This window comes from Biomphalaria glabrata, chromosome 12 (assembly GCF_947242115.1).
Source record: "Biomphalaria glabrata chromosome 12, xgBioGlab47.1, whole genome shotgun sequence".
Lineage (NCBI taxonomy): Eukaryota > Metazoa > Mollusca > Gastropoda > Planorbidae > Biomphalaria > Biomphalaria glabrata.
In genome coordinates, this window is record NC_074722.1 from 505,749 (window position 1) to 522,700 (window position 16,952).

A 16,952-nucleotide genomic window follows, 5' to 3' on the forward strand; every position below is an offset into this window, starting at 1 on the left:
CAGTTGCGCGGAGAGGGGGGAACTGCTGTGTGGGCGACATCGTTCCGACCATAAACAATACCCAGACTTTCATCTCAAAAGCCACCTTGACCTGCGCTATTTGTGGACGGGAATGTCTCTCCAAAATAGGGCTCCACAGCCACACGAGGAAGTGTGCCCTGAGATGAACCATAGTCGTTCTACGACTGAAGGAGGCCAATATATATATAATATTCAAGCGGATAGACAGCTAGCCCCCCCCTACCCCCCCCCCCCGCCTTTTTTTTTTACACTAACTTTTTCTTTAGATTATCTTAGCATACAATAACCCATACATAATAATCGATTTGGCAGGCCACTAATAAGTAAACGCTTCAAAAGGAAGTAAAATCAACTAGATCTATATAGATATCGATCTAGTTTAGGATTTAGACTCTAGATCTAGAAATAGATTTCTAGACTTTTAGATCTGGTAAAATGTCATAAATCTGTCTACTGTCAGGGTTTGAAGAAGAGTACAGAGCCTATATATATACATCAAAACACAAAATACGATACGCATGCGCAGAATTAGTCATGGATAACTCGGAAATAGAATTTCGGTAATCAGCGATCGCTTCCGACTTATTCCTCCCCTCACAAATTATCGATAGAATAGATACAAAATTGTAACAAAATACTTTATACATTCTAAAGCCAAGAGCTACAATGGCTCGCGAATATGATCATCTATTTAAACTTTTAATAATAGGTGATAGTGGTAAGTCATAAACAATTAAAACATTTTGTAAAGCTAGATCTAGATCTGAATTAACTTCTAAGTGTAGTCTACGTTTACATTTCACGATTCAGATTCACAGTAAGTTACTCTACTCTGAGTAAGTTACTTACTGTTAACTGTACTAAACTAAGTTTTGAGTAAGTAATCTGTTAATCACACTCAAATCACAGTTCACAGTAGACTGAGTAGTGAGTAGATGACTAGATCTTGATACTACTAGACTGAGTCTGAGACTCTGAGTGAGTAGAGACACTGTGACACTCACACTAGTTACTAGTACTGTAGATTGAATTTGAGACTGATTCGATAGATAGATCTATTATTTCTATAGTAATAGTATACTAGATCTATAGAATATAATTATAGTTTCAATATAAATTATAATAGAGTGTAGATTTGTGATCTAAAAAATTAAATGATAGTAGATCTAGAATTTAATAATTAATCATTCTAATTGTATGATTGTATCATCATCATGTCTGAATCATCATAATCATATACTTCAGTAAACTTAAGTTATGATTATTAGTTACTTCTCTAACTTCTAAGTCCTCTAGATCTAGTACTAAATATAGAAGTGAAGCTAGGTGCTGAAACAAATGATACATACATATTAATTAAACATAAATGAACAGCAGCACCAGGGACCAAGATTTTAAATGAGAGAAAGTAGTGTATTAAATGTGACGAAAATAAGACTAAATTTAAATGCATGAAGCAGGACATAATCATTATCATCATATTTTTTCAAAGTATAGACTCTACTCTAAGACTAAGTCTAAGACCTAACTTGACCTAAGAAGTAAGGGATCTATTATAGATCTAGTTAGAATAAAAAATATAAATACTAGATCAAGATGATAGTGATACTCATGCTGATACTCACTGATAAACCTAGACCTAGAACTTAGAGTGGAGAAATAAAGACTCTTAGTCTTAGAAGATCTCGAACTACAACTAGATCTAATTTAAATTTAAACCTAGATGTATCTGAATCTAGTATATATACTAATATATAGACTAGATCTATAATAGAGATATAATAATCTAGATTCTAGATTATTCTGCATCTAAAGTAACATATAGTTGTGGTAAACAAAAAATGTTTAAATACCTAAGTAAATAGTTTGCTATATATATATATATTTATATATATATATATAACTTGTTGTTAGCATACTTGTTAAATATGGGTGTGAAATTTGGATTTGTACATGGCCGTCCATCTAATTCGATCTATTGTTTAATCCAGTCAGTCAATATAATTCATTGTTAGTAATAGAACATTGCAAGATATTTGATAAAGACTTTGTTATTGTTAAGTTTTTAAAAATCTTTTGTTTCTTTTCTATCTTAGGTGTAGGAAAAAGCAGTTTATTATTACGTTTTGCAGATAATGTTTTCTCAGGTAAGTTTGCGTCTAATTTTATTTTTATCAATGTTGTGTCATTCTTTGATGAAAGCCATTGTTTAATTTTATAGTTGGCGTTGGGCTATTAAATTAAAAAAAATAACACCTGAGTGTTACAAATTTGATCCACTAATAATTTTATCATTGTTTTACTTTTGATTTCTAGGGACCTATATAACAACTATTGGAGTCGATTTTAAAATCCGCACCATAGAAGTCAATGGGGAGCGTGTTAAATTACAGATTTGGGACACAGCAGGACAGGAGAGATTCAGAACAATAACATCAACGTAGGTTTGAATCTGATCAAAACAGTATTTGAGTAGTGTAAGAGGCCAATGCAGTCAAACTTGTAAAAATACTTTCACTTTTTTTTTTGACAAATCTTCATGCTTATGTGTAGTATGTGCCATATTCTTTGCTGTAATAGAAGGCTTCAATATTGACTTATAGAGGTGAACTAAAATTGCTAAAAGAGCTCAAATTTTATTAGAAAACATAAACTAATGGTTTCTGTGTCCTCCATGAGTCGCAAAATGACTATGGATCATCTCATACAATTGAGATGAATGCCTCAGGTTTGACTCCCAGAGTCTTTCCCATGTTAGGGTATAGCAGAGATTTGAATTCAGAGTTTTCCTTCTCCTGGTTAGTGGTTAGTCAGCCAAAGCTAGTGAGTCCCTCCTGCCCTGAAACTTACTGGTTAAGGTGTCAATTACTCACCATTGATAACAGTTCTAAAGTAAAAAGTAAAGTTCCTCTTTCATACCTAGTGATCTATGGGGCATCTGTTTCTATGGCCCACGGTTAACAAAGATGTCATGTGGCCAGCACAATGATCAACCACTTTTACTTTTCCCAACTAATGTCAGGTACCCATTAGAGCTGGTTGGACTCAGAGGTGCCCTAAAAATCATGAAAGTAAAAATCCCAGTCATCAGGATTTGAACCTGGGACCCCTGGTTCATAGCCATTCACTTTACCACTCTTCCACTGCACCTCCAATTACAGGCCAGGAGTTGGAATGGTTGTCGGAGATTATTTGAGATGTATGCCATGTGAAGCATTTTATAGGTAGTGGACTGTTTATTTCTATCATCACACCCAGCAATAAAAACAGTTCAGAAAATAATGGTTTCTTCTTCTAGCCAGCTTTTTGCTGCTGAGCTGTGATCTCTTTTGCAGACTGTGTCAAGGAAAAATAGTGTGCTGTTTTCTTCAGTTATTCAGCACTGCCATACAGGGTGTTGGTTATGTTGGGCTGGAGTGGTAGTAGGGTCTGCCTTAGGTGGATTAGGAAGGGGCATTCAAAAAGGATATGGCTTACGGTTTCATAAAGGTGGGCGCAGTGTCTACAAAGGGGAGTTGTGTGGGGTTTATTTTATTGAGATGGTAATTTAACAGAGGTGTGTGTCCTGTCCTTAGTTGGAAGATTGTAGATTGCTCTTTGCGGGGAGGAAGTTAATACTTTCCAGTTTGTTAGGCATGTTCATTTCTTTGTACATGGCTTTGCCTGTGTTTCCTGTTGTCCATTGGTTGAGCCACTCCTCTTTGTCCTTGTTGATTAACATTGAATTTAGGATGAGGTAGTTAACAGGTTCATCTGGTTGTTCCATAGATGATCCTGCCTTTGAAAGCTTATCTGCCCTTTCATTTCCCATGACGTCAATGTGTCCAGAGATCCACTGTAATGTGATGTTGATGGTTAATTTTGTCATCATCTGGTGTATTACCACTATTAGTGTTGTCAACTCTCTTGGGCTTTTTGAGGGGCTGCTGTTAAGTGGATTGGGAGTCTGTAAAGACAACAATATCTGATGGTGATTGTATCCCTTGATATAATTTGTTTTCGACTGTCTGCAAAGCTATTGCAATTGCCTCAATTTCGGCTTGGAAGTTTGAGCAGTAGTTGCCACAGGGTGCATTATTTCAAAGTGTTTATATTATTAAAAATAAAATAATGGTTTAAGAAATCTATTAACATTTTTGTGATAAATAAGTATAATGGTTGCTAGGAACATTGATGATATAAGGTTGTTAAGAACCAGTGATAATGTGTTCAATTCTTTTTTTTTAGATACTACCGAGGTACACACGGAGTCTTGGTGGTTTATGATGTGTGCAGTGGGGAGTCCTTCGCTAACGTCCAAAGATGGCTTCATGAGATTGATCAGAACTGTGATGTAGTCAATAGGATATTAGGTTTGTTACTATGAATCCGCTCCCTCCTCTCTAATTAGCTTTGCATTATAAGTTTAGCATGAAAAAGTTTTAATATATAAAGAATTTGTACAAGAATTGATTCTACCAGTGATCCCACATTGGTGGAGCAATTATTAATGCATAATAACCCTGGACATTTATACATATATACATTTTTTTTGGTATATTTCAAATAGTAAATACTAATTTGTAAATAGTCAACTGCAATACCAAACACAGTCACTGGATCAACACTTAGGCAAAGAGTCAGCTCAACCTGGCTTCACAAGTGCTTTTCCCCCACTGGGTCCCTGTATTCACCACTTAATACATTAGTGATGACAAGGAAAATACAAATATGACCTTTAATAGGCATTTTAATTTCATAAGATGAGTTTTGCTTTTTTGAAACTTAAAATGTATATTCAATCACAAAAGTGCCTGTAAAAAATCATGACCCACCATAACCATTTTTTTTTCTTGAAGTTTTGGTGCATTTCTGCTGGCAACACAGCCTAGAAACTAATTGTCTGCATAGCTAAAAAAAATTTTCAAGCAGGGGTTTCTGGCTTTGAAATCCAATCAGTTTCTATTTGAATTGTGTTGTGGCACTTGACACATCTACCACAAAATGGATCTCTTAAGAAACTATTTCAATTTTTATACATAAAACCACAAATCTTTTTACTAAAACTACCATTGAAGAGCCCTAAAATTTAAGTCATTCTAGCATTCATGGAAAACTTAATTAGTTTCTGATCTTTCCCATCTGATGAATGTTTTGCTAGTGAAAAGGTGATGTTCACATAGATACTCAAAATTAACCTCCTTGTACTTGGTGTTGTCTTGTAAGATAAGCAGACAGCTTCAACTGAATTCTTCCCTTTCATGGCAAATTTCCTCCACCACTTCCAGTACTGTCCATTGTACGCATGGTAGTTTACCTTTTCTGCCACCTAATTTCTTTTTCACTTCTTGGGAAATGTGTTAATCGCGTCTTCATTTCCTTGAAGTAATAAATATTTTCTTTGCAGCCTGAACCAAAGATGCAGTCATATTTGTGCATTGTTTCTTAATGCCTTTTATTACTATGTTCCAAAAAAACAGCCTTACTTTCTTTGCAAATCAAACACGTTATCATTTCATCAGCATCCTAATGTTGAATAGCAAGGAATGCCTACATCTTGCTTTGTTACCAAAAGAGGACTGCTAACATTTCTAAAAAGGGACCTTTTGTCAATCCCATGTCTAGGACACTGCCATCTCAAATATCCAAACACTAAATGTAAAAATAGTTCTCTTAGAAATAATATCATCACATAATGAAATCTATCAAAGTCAATAGTGACTTGTCCCAATGCTTCTTATTTGTACTGCTTTTCTTTTTTTTTTTTTTTAACATGCGATTTACTGTACTGTGGGTAGAGGTTTTAGCAGGAAGGCTTTCCGAGACTGGCCAGTGTGTCATATTTTGGACATCCTTGTCCTAGAGTGATCCATCCCATCCCAGTGGCGCTACAGCCCATGGAGGGCTCTGGCCTGCTTTAACACATCCTTCCATTCAGATCTCTCCTGGGCCTTTCGTCTCCACGCCCTAACCCCAAGCTGCTTCAGATCTGCTTCCACGTCATCTATCCATCGCATTCGGGGTCTGCCTTTGGGTCGCCTGCCTTTTGGTTTTTGCCTGTATACGATTTTCGCCCCTCTGTTGTCTGACATTCTTTCAAGGTGACCTGCCCAACGTAGTCTGTTCTTTTTTATTTCGTTCACTATTGGTGGGTCTTCATATAATTGATATATCTCATGGTTAGTGCGTGTCCTCCACCCTGTTTCATTGTCCTAGAGTGATGCTATATGCATTTGTTTTTTTTATCCCATCGCTCTACTAAGTGTCTTGTTTTACATTGTTGTTACCTTCTTGTTATCTTCAGTGGGAAATAAAGATGATGACCCTGATAGAAAGGTCGTGCTGACCCAAGATGCTCAAAGGTTTGCGGAACGTATGCAGATCCAGCTGTTTGAAACCAGTGCAAAAGAAAACAAAAATGTAGAAGAGGTAATGCTTTCACTCCATTTTTTGTTTCGTTTTGTTTGGTTCCACTTTTTGTGTTCATATAGTTCTGGTTATTAAAATACAATAGAATACCTTCTCCTACCCCCCCAAAGAGTGAAATTTAGCCCCTGAAGAAGTTATTGCTGTAGTAAGTTTGTTGTTTGTAGACAGAAGAATTTAGTTTTCAGTGTTTAGTTGTTTGCCATATGCTTAGAAAATGTTTCATTGAAGAATATTTAAGTCCGTAGGAAATATGTTAGTTGGAGTGCATGGTAAATCTAGCAGTATGTGTACACAATTTTTTACTTAACAATATATCAATCAGTGGGAAGATTTATCACTGCTTTGAACATTTTTTACTTGCTATGTATTTTGTGAATTGCTTCTCACATTAAGGGCAATTGCATAATAAAATGATGGATAAACCTTAAGCTAGAAATCAATAGTACCTCAGTTCATTTCAATATAAAAAGAAATTAGTTAACTTATGATAGCCAATGTATATGTTGCTGCATGGATAATGTTGTGGATTTTTTGGTTTCTTCTACATCTTTTAAGGCTCTGCACTCTATCAACACTGATAATAAATGTTTTTTTTTTTTTTTAGTTTATTGAAGTATTTTCTCAATCATGAACTTTTTTTTTTTTTTTTTTTGGAGGTTACCACAAATGATAATAAAACAATTACAGTCAGACCTTGACTAAGTGCTTCGCAATAATTTACCTTGAAACCAGCTATAATTTTAATAAATTTTCACTTAAAGGCTCGAGACAAGTGTGTAGTTAGAATCCGATAAGCTCTTGGCATGGTTACTTATTAACCTGTCACTGACTGTGTCGTAGTCTTAGATCTTGGATTGGGCTCTTCAACAATCATCTATATGTGGGATGCATGGTCGAGAGGCTAAGTACACTTGTGCTTGGCTTGGCTACCTATGGTGGGGCTCGAGGTTCGACACCCCACTCGAGCAGAGTTTTGTTTTCTGAGCACCTAAGGGCAGCATGGAAAATCCTTCTCCCAGATACCCCACAAGTGAGATTGAACCATAGCACTCTGAGCATGCTGTAAGCACCAAAGTAGCGCCATAAAAAAACAACAAAAAAACAACTATATCCACAAGACTTTTAGTGCTACAGCAGATATATATTTTAAACAGTTTGCAGCATTAAGACTCTTTAGCACAACTTATTTCTAAACAAGGAAACAATTCTTCAAAGTTAGTTGCTGGGTGTTACTCTCTTATATAGTTTTTAAAAAGCTTTAAATTCAATCAATGCTAAGCTGCAGAGCCACTTGTTTTAATTTTTTTTCCCTCACCATATTTTCAACCCTTTTGATGTTACATATGTGTTGTGTATACCACTATATTCCCGACTGTACTTGTCTTTTGACCCCCCCACCCTCCCCCCTCCATCCTACCCCTCCCTGTGTGCTCCCATGACAGATGTTTAAAGCGATCACGAGGCAGGTGCTGGAAACCAAGAAGAAACAACTAAGGGAAGCCACTCAGAAGAACAGCGACGCAACCATTCAGCTGAGAGAGAACAGTGCCAAGAAGAAAAGAAAGTGTTGCTAGGCAACCCTATAGATACATGTTTTCAATGTAAATAATTTTTTTTTTCATTTTCTGTTTTGAATAGGTCATACGATTAGTTAATGCATCAACTTGAAGGCTGCTAGAACTTCTTGCCGTCAAATGTAGTAGCTGATACTAACATATAAATGAGCTGTTCTTCCAATCTACCTGTCATTGAAAGATACTATACAAAATATGTTTAAAAAAATCATTCAATTTAATATTTAAAACTTTTTTGAGACCCCCTGGTGCACATCACATTACATTGTTTTTTTTTTTGTCTGCAATTAACTTTATTAACAATTTACTATTTGAAGGAGAAAAAAAAAACAGTCAAAAACAAATTCAAACATCTTTTAATAGCATAATCGATGTATTGACATAAGCTTTGATAATTATCATCAAGGGATGTATCTTGCCTGACTGTAGATTGGTTCTTATATATGCAATAAAATACTGTCTCTTTTATTACAAACTAACTCTTCATTCATAAACTCACTCTGCTGATTAGGGCTGTTTATATCTGCTTTGAAGCTTTTCATTCATAACTACATCATACATTTTGTAGCTTTTACTTATGTGTTCCTTTGATTTAAAACTTGTTTATTACTAAGACTGCTGTGATTATTATTGACTAACTAATTTACAGACCTTTTTTTTTTTTTTTTTTGGCTCATCACTTTAAACCTATCAAGCTGTGTCTTGAAACTAGTTGGGCTGTTCCCACAAGTGGCCGTTACACAAAACTTTTCAATATTTCTAGTTTTTGAAATATATCAATACCCATATAGTGAAAGATTGTTAGTTTCCCTGGCAAACACTGGGAAGTTTGTCTACTAGGACTTGCCAGCTTGTAAACTAGATCTAGATATATTAACTTACTTTTCTGCCTTAACACTATATCAAGTTCTAACTAATGAAAGTAGTCAACTGTAGTGTCTGTCAAAGTCATGCATCTCTGATTTTGATTGAGATAATATGTTAGACATGTCATGTATGAAAGTAGTTTTTTTTTCCTTCTATTTATTGGTAATGCTCTATTAAACCAATTATAAATTATAGAATTATTTATTTGGTCAAATTGTAATTGTAGAATCATGGAGCTAGCTTATTGCTTCAAAAAGGAAGAAAATAATTGATAGCTAATTAGTATCATTTTAGTGGGATGGTAAATTAAAAAAAGTTTAGTCAGCACTTTATAATTCTTTTAGCAATGGTAGATTTATTTATAGCTTATTGTTATCATAATGTAGGTAATGAACACTTATTTAGCTATCCCATTTCAATTATTATATAGGTGATGGTAGCATTGTTTAGATAGCCCTTTTTTTTATATTTATTTATGATTTAGGTTATAATAGATTGTTTAAAACTAGCTTCTTGCCAATATTATATAGGTGATTTTACCATCACAAAAGAGATACAAGACACCGATAGCAAAGACAAACAGACACAAACACTCTTTTGTTCCCCTGGCAATCAAATCATTAAATAAGAACAATCTGGTATAAACTTTGTCACATGTAAATTATGAGTGAGTCTGGTGTGAATGTACACTTTGGTTTCTTATAGTTATAATGTTTTTTGTTTGGTGTAATGCACAAATTGTAAGACAAATTTCCTTACGGATAATAAAGATTATTATTATTATTATTATTATTATTAATCCCACTAATTTTTTTCTTTTCTCTTGTACACTAAATGTCAAGTTTCTAGCTATATGATATATCTTTTCATAAATCTTTTCCACTTATTTCCCACTATTACGTTTTGCTTAGGAATTAGAAAGGACTGACAGAAAAAAACAAATTTCTTCCTGTGGGATTTTCATAGTTAAATCATAGTAATCCACTCTGTGTTTACATTCTGATTTTCAGAAACCATTAGCATTTAATAAGAGATATCTTTTTAAACAAGAAAATACAAGAGAAAAGAAAAAAGAGATAAGGAGAAACTTATATTATAGAGAAAAGAAAAGAGGATGGGTTCAGGAAATTAATTTACTAAATATCAAAGACGCCATATGAAAGCTGACTAACCCTGTTGCCAACTAACTAATAAACATTTCTTGTGCTTCAAGCAAAAGAGCTTAAAATTTTGATTCTGCGTTTCTAAATGAATGAAAAAAAAATTTTTTTGTTTTTTTTAACATCAGTACTTCTTGCATTAAGCAAATCACTTACAAACTGTGTTGTGAAAAACCCCATGTGTGTCCACAAAATCATGTCTTCCCAATACCTCATCGTAATGATCACTAGCCATTCTGCTGTTTAACATCTCACAGAGACCTCGTTTATTTTTATTAGTAACTAAGTTTTACATTAGGCACAGTGTTTTACTTTGAGCATTGGAAGACACCAAAGGAAAGTAATGACACAAACATTTGGTTTTGTTAAAAGACTGTCCATGGAAGTCAGGAACTGATGATCACCTGCCAATACCTCAGCTTTATTTGGATGAAGAAGTTTTGTTGAATCTCTTCTAACATAGGAACCTATTTTACACTTATAAGAAATGAGAATTTATATTGTGATTGTTACATTTCTTTGTTTTATTTTAACCCTATTATTTTCTCCACTGTCTTTGGTTATTTTTAAATGTTGGGATGAGCTCTATAGAAATCAGTCATATAAGTTTTGTAAATCTCACAGTTATTTCAATATATTTAGGTGTACATTATTCAATTGCTCCTTATGATTTAGCTCAAGGTAATATGGCCATTCAGAGTTATTCTTATCAATGTTTATATTAGGTGCATCTTCTCCTTTGTAAAGATCAACATCTCGTGCATTAAGTGAAGTGTAAGATGCTTTAGATCAATTGATAAATATAAATGAAAGAAAAGAGGCATAAACTTAACATTACCATCATACATATTTCAATTTGTACCTTAAGAAGTTGTTCACTTAACCTTTAGAACTTTAGTTAACCCATACCTGTTCAGTATTTAGTTTACAACTATTATTGAAAAGTTAACCCATAAACTATCACACAGTCATGCCATAATTTTACTAGAGTTAAATTATTCTTGTTTTCATTTTTTGTCTGACCTACAAAATAGTTATAGGTTACTTTAGACATCTGTTCAGTAAGACAAGTTTTATTTTGTTTTCAAAGTTAAGTTTTTTTTTTTGGTTACTTTCTAATCAGCTTCCTTTGTACAAATGATTTAATTGCTGTTTGTTTCTTCCTTCTCTTGCTGTTTAGATGTTTATGGCAATAACTAAACTAGTTCTCGAGTCCAAACGGAAGATGCAGGAAGAGGCCAAAAAACCAGCTGCCAACACAATACGCGTGGGTCCCAGTTCAGCTAAACAGGCCAAGAAAAAGTGCTGTTAATACCTAGATATTTAAAGAGTTTGTTTTTCTGTCACATAGTTAGTTAGGTTAGGTCTTGTATATCATGTTTTTGTGTACAAATGGCATGTGCTGTATTAGGCTAGGTTGTCTTGTATACATTTACATACAAATGACATGTTCTTTGCTAGGTTAGGCCATGTTGAATACATTTATTTACAAATGATTTGTGCTATGTTAGGTTCGGCTTTCTTTTTTTAAAATTTTTTATTTTGTCTATGTACAAATGACATACATTACATTGTTGTAATATTTGATAGTGCCATTGGAATATCTTGTTAACATACAGACTATGAATGAACGGCAAGGAGGCTTTTCATTCTTCAAAAGTGATTAATTCTGACTAAAATAAAATGTTTTTAGGCTTCCTTTTTAAAAGGTTAAACTTCAATGTCCCTGCTGGAGGGAAGGGGAAAACCATATTTCATTTTTAAGGCTTCCCTCTACCCCTCACGTCTGAATTTTTAAGCCACATGGTCTGTTTAGAACAAAGGAGCGGGTGGGTATTATAATATTAACATGTTGATGCGTTGCTAGCTATCTTGAGGCATTGTTTTCACTATCTTGCGTTTTTCCAAGATGGCTGTCAGTATTGTCCTAAGTAAAAATGGATTGATAACAATTTGAATTACTGCTATGAAGTCTGAGAAAGATTACAAATTTATTGGTAAAAAAAAAAAATGTCGTTTGAAAGATAATAGCGGTTTTTGCCTTTTATAGAAGCTGAATTGTTTCGATTCTATCGAGTAGTTCTGTGTGCTTTTTTTTTTTTTTGTTTTAAATTAATGACTAGAAGAAGCAAGTTTCTTTTCTTATTGCCATAAATATTGTTTTAACTTGCATACAAGTACTGCGTAACTGCCTGGACCAGTGTTTTATCTTGCATTGCGAGACAAAAGCTTGGTTCAAGAACTATGAAGTTCTACGTCATTTATTTTGAGTGTTGACGTTGTCTTGGAATGGATTGAGAGCTCCTGTGTACAATACTGCTATCTGTATAATTGTATTTTAAAAACCTATGTTTGTATATATTAATTGCTGTATTGTATCTAGGCTTGGATGTTTTGATGAATTCTTCCCATGTATGTTGACCACGATAGATGGTTGGTACGTAGAAAGTGTCTCCATATGATCACACTCTCAATGCACTTTGGTTTCACATTGTATTCATAGAAAAAAATGGGTTGGGGGGGGCATAGGAAATGTGAATATAAAAAACAAAACAAAGAAAGAGTAAGTTAAAACTTTCTATTAATTTGTTTCTTGATTTTCAATGTCTGGTGTAAACTTTTTAATGTTCTGGAATTTCTTTTCCTGATCATTCACATTCTTGAAACACATAAATGGGAATTGTTTAGGCTAGCAATAGCTTAGATCAGTGTTTCCCAAAGTGGGGTACGCGTACCCCATAGGGGTACGGGAAAAGTTTGAAGAGGGTATGCCTTGCACATAGCTAACTCTAATGATTTTTTTTTATAAATACCCATTTAATTTATAAATTGGAATAAAATATAAGTTTTAAATTCTTTTCATTATTTATTTTAAGTGTTTACAAACTCAGATACAGTGCTATTTTAGATTTTAAGACTAATTTCTATTAAAATCTAGAAATGGATGGAGATGTTACAACTTCCTTTGACATGCCCACTTTTTCAATGTAAAAACTATTTCCATTTTTTTTAGAATGTATTTGATGTGTCTCTGAAGCAAAAAAAACAACAAAAAACTCCTTAATTAAATACTTAATTTTGATTAATTATTATTTTGTGAATGAAGGCCTACAAAACAAAAATAAAATAAATTTTTATTGTTATTAAAATAAATCCTTTTTTTTTTTAAGGGAAGAGTGGTGGGAGAGGGGTATACAGCGTTACGAAAATTCTTGAAGGGGTACGCATAGGTAAAAAGGTTTGGGAAACACTGGCTTAGGACATAGTTTGAAATTGTGCTTATCATAGATTGGTGTTGAATTGGTTTTCTCCTTCTCAAGGTGCAAGCTTAATGCCTGTGAATTGTTTGTACAAGCTCAGTATTTCATGCATTCTTATCCCATATGCTGGGTAGAACAAATTTTTTTTGTCCTCAACTTGTTTGTAGTTTGCCTTTTTGTGGTGAGTCTCTTGAATGTGATTATCATGTACATTTCTAGAGAATGTTGATGTAATTATAGCAATATAAACAATGTACAAATTTGTTTTGGCTGGTCCATTCTAAAACAAATAACATGTCAGATGTTAATAGTTGATCAGCTCAAGATAATGTATACATATATATATATATGGCTCATTCTGTTTCTAAAGAGAAACGCCTTTCTGGGGCACATTCCTGAGTCTTAGATCTAGGGATCATGGGAAGCCAGTGCACTTTAGTTCCTCTATCACAAGTCAGTTGCAGGAGCTGCTGGAAGGAATACCATTATTCGGAATTCCAATACCAAAAACAACCCACTCATGATTTTTTCTTAAGGTTAATCCCTTAAGCCTTTAGGTGCAAAGCTGTAGAGTTTGGACTGCAAGAAATCTTCTTTAAGGTGATTTATCTTTCTTGGATGACATACTCTTATCTGTCTCAAGTTCACTGCTTTATAAATACAGGTACCTGTCAAAGCAAGTTTCACCATGCTTAACCCAAACGGGTTGGAAGGTGCTGCGCTTGGTTGTCAAAGATTCCATGTTATTTAGGATTATCTTGACAACAGTAGGATCTTTATCTCTTTAGACAGCCCTGCTATAAGGCTCAAGATAAATACAACTACTTTAATGCTCTGGGTTTTAACATCTGGACATGTGCAATTTTAAGTAGATTTAAGTAGATATCCTGATTCACATTGTTTATTTGAAGTACAGTAATTTGGTTTCATCCTGTTTTGATAAGATAGAATTTTACTGAAACTAATTTAAGCTATTTAAATGTAGGCCAGTGGTTCTTAAACTGTGCCACTTTTCATCTCCATGAAGTTTTGTACTTTATATTTATTTGGGAAACTATTCAAAATGTGTGCATGGAAAAAAAAAAAAAGAAACCAATTTTCTGCATAAGCAAAACATGCAATCCAAAGAAGGAAAGGTTTGGCCCCCTACTTCAAATCTCTTAAGTTTCTCTATCATTGGGTAATACTTTCACTGATTTCACTGATGGCCTAAAAGTCACTAATATGTTTGTTTGAACCTCAGTTGGTGATGACTTGTACATCATTCCCTTAACATAAGCTTAGAGAACATTACATCCTTTGTCTGAGTAAAGAAGCCCTGCTTATTCTTTGTGTGATAAGAAAGAGCTGGATATTTGTTCTATCTATATTCTTTGACTCAGCACAGTAGGCCAATATGATTTGGGATTTATCCCTTTAAGATCCTGTTACCATGACCCAAGTTGACTTGAAAGACAGTGCTTGCGCAGCAGAATGATCAGGCATATCTTCAGAAATAGTTGACAACTTGTTTGTAGAATCAGTCAAAAATCTAAAGAGACGTCTAAAAAGTAATAGTCTATTAAAGATTGACTTCCTGACGGATCATTCCAGCAATGTCCTGCAATGATTTGCTTATTGAGCAAATACTCTTTTTATGTGCAACTCTTGTCATTGTTTGAATTTTTGTTGATAGTTTCTGTTTTAATGTCATTGATTGCAATATACATGTTTCTGTTGTTAGAACAGCTTTTCTATTCATTCTGTTTCCTGGCATCAATGTGTGCAAATGCAATGATCTAACTTTCGGAAGTCGATGTTCTTTCATTGGTATTATTGTTTTGTCCCCATGATTTGACTGGATCATGAAATTACTGAGTGTAGATTTGGTTTCCTTTATTTAATTTTGTATTTGCGTCATTGTAACATATTTTTTTTTTCAAGAGTGTTGAAATTTTTGAATTTTATTATCTATTGTGATTGATAGGTAAATCAAATCTAATTCTAGTGTACATAGCCAACTGTATTTTTAGACTGCATTTCTAATGTGGGGTGTACATTTCTTTGGTGATTAATTTTGAGCATATTTTTTTTTTCCCTGTGATTTTTAAACAGATTCTTAGTTTTTGATAACAAAGTTCTAAAAGCATAATTTAGTTCTGTGGGACCAATATCATATCTATCCCCCCCCTCCTTTTTTTTTTTTTAAATTTACCTCCACCCTTGCTTCACTCTCCTTTTTCAAAAAACAAAATTTCTGTGATTTCTAGTCTTCTAAAATACTAGTTTTTTTTTTTTTTTTTTTGAACTCATATTTAAAAAGATCAAATATTTATTAAATATACCAGTAGCATCAATCTGATAAATAAGCACTCCTGTCCAGAATGACATCAGATGGTTAGTTACTTTGGAGTCCTGAGAAACAAGGTAGTTCTACTATCTTGTGATTTTTTTTTTTATATTTGATTAAAACAGTACTGCCTGGTACTCTAATAGTTGTCCTTGATTCCTTTGTTAACATTCATTGACTAGTGTAGTCATCACTCAAAGAGGGCTGGTCAAATCCTCCTGAAGGCTTGATTGTTGTACTACATGCATGAGTAACGCAGAAATGTTAATAACCATGATTTGTCTAGTTCTTTTCTCTCCAAATATTTGTACAACACTTGAACTGTCATGTCAATTAAATATAAACAACATGAAAAAAAAAAAAAAAGATGTCTAGTGTTTTTGTTAAACACATGAAATACTTCAATGTCCCTGCAGGAAGGAAAAAACTTCTAAATTTTTAAATCACATGCTCTATACTTGTATGGAGGCGTGCACACCAGCAGGGGCTTTTGGGAGGAAGGATTTAAGTTTTATATTAATTTAGCCCATTAACTGACAAGTAATGCTATATATATATATAAAATCAAGGGTTCATAAAGCATAGGAAGCGCAGTGGCTGAGTGGCAAAGTGCTTGGCTTCTGAACCAGGGGTTAGGGTTCGAATCCTGGAATTTTTAATTTCGGGATCTTTGGGCGTCTCTGAGTCCACCCAGCTCTAATGGGTACCTGACATTAGTTGGGGAAAAGTAAAGGCGGTTGGTCGTTGTTGCCTACATGACACCATCGTTAACCATGGGCCACAGAAACAGTTGTCCTATACCCTCGTTAACCGTAGGCCACAGAATCAGATGACCTTTACATCATCTGCCCTATAGACCACAAGGTCTGAAAGGGGAACTTAACTTTGCTACTTACTCATATAGCATGCTAAAGAAACACATCAGTATTTTGTTATCTTTTATTGTTAAGTATGAAAATATGAATCTTAAATGCTTTTAATCCATCCAACAAATTGAACTTCTCTTGAACAACAATAATTTTGAAAAATAAAAAAATGTTCATACAGTTTTCAATGCAGCAAGTGGAAATATACTTTAATAGCAAGAGACTTATTAACATTTAGTGATTCAATAGCAGAGACTATCTTGAATTTCTATAATTTAGTTCCAATAATAAAAGCCAAAATTCATGTCAACTCTCGCTGCTTTTTTTTTTCTTCTGTTCAACCAAACAAAACACATTCTCACCACTTGACATTTACACCATGCAGCAGTGGCTGTAACGGTGTCCAACATTAGATTGTGGGAGATTGTGGGCATGGCTTTTTCTGGTCAAACCTTTAAAATGTGGGC

General features: G+C 33.9%; 1 protein-coding gene across 2 annotated transcripts; it reads left to right on the forward strand.

Annotated features, from left to right (window-relative positions):
- The first annotated feature begins 591 nt into the window (after nt 1-591).
- Nucleotides 592-16,795, forward strand: LOC106070469 (ras-related protein Rab-35-like). Of its 2 annotated transcripts, XM_013230382.2 has the most exons (7): nt 592-739; nt 2,118-2,168; nt 2,338-2,461; nt 4,249-4,373; nt 6,305-6,429; nt 7,872-8,030; nt 11,211-11,350. In XM_013230382.2, the coding sequence occupies exons 1-6, from the start codon at nt 688-690 to the stop codon at nt 8,001-8,003; spliced, it is 609 nt and encodes a 202-aa protein (XP_013085836.1). In that variant the 5' UTR covers nt 592-687; the 3' UTR covers nt 8,004-8,030; nt 11,211-11,350. The 2 variants fall into 2 exon arrangements, with proteins under 2 accessions (XP_013085836.1, XP_013085837.1); XM_013230383.2 differs by lacking the exon at nt 7,872-8,030 and having other exon boundaries at nt 11,211-16,795.
- Nucleotides 16,796-16,952: the final 157 nt, after the last annotated feature.

Excerpts from the sequence above, each read along its gene's own strand:
- LOC106070469 (XM_013230383.2), top strand. The coding sequence starts at position 688 with ATGGCTCGCGAATATGATCATCTATTTAAACTTTTAATAATAGGTGAT. Across the intron at positions 740-2,117 it reads TTTAATAATAGGTGATAGTG|GTGTAGGAAAAAGCAGTTTA; the intron begins GTAAGTCATAAA and ends TTTCTATCTTAG. Across the intron at positions 2,169-2,337 it reads TGCAGATAATGTTTTCTCAG|GGACCTATATAACAACTATT; the intron begins GTAAGTTTGCGT and ends TTTGATTTCTAG.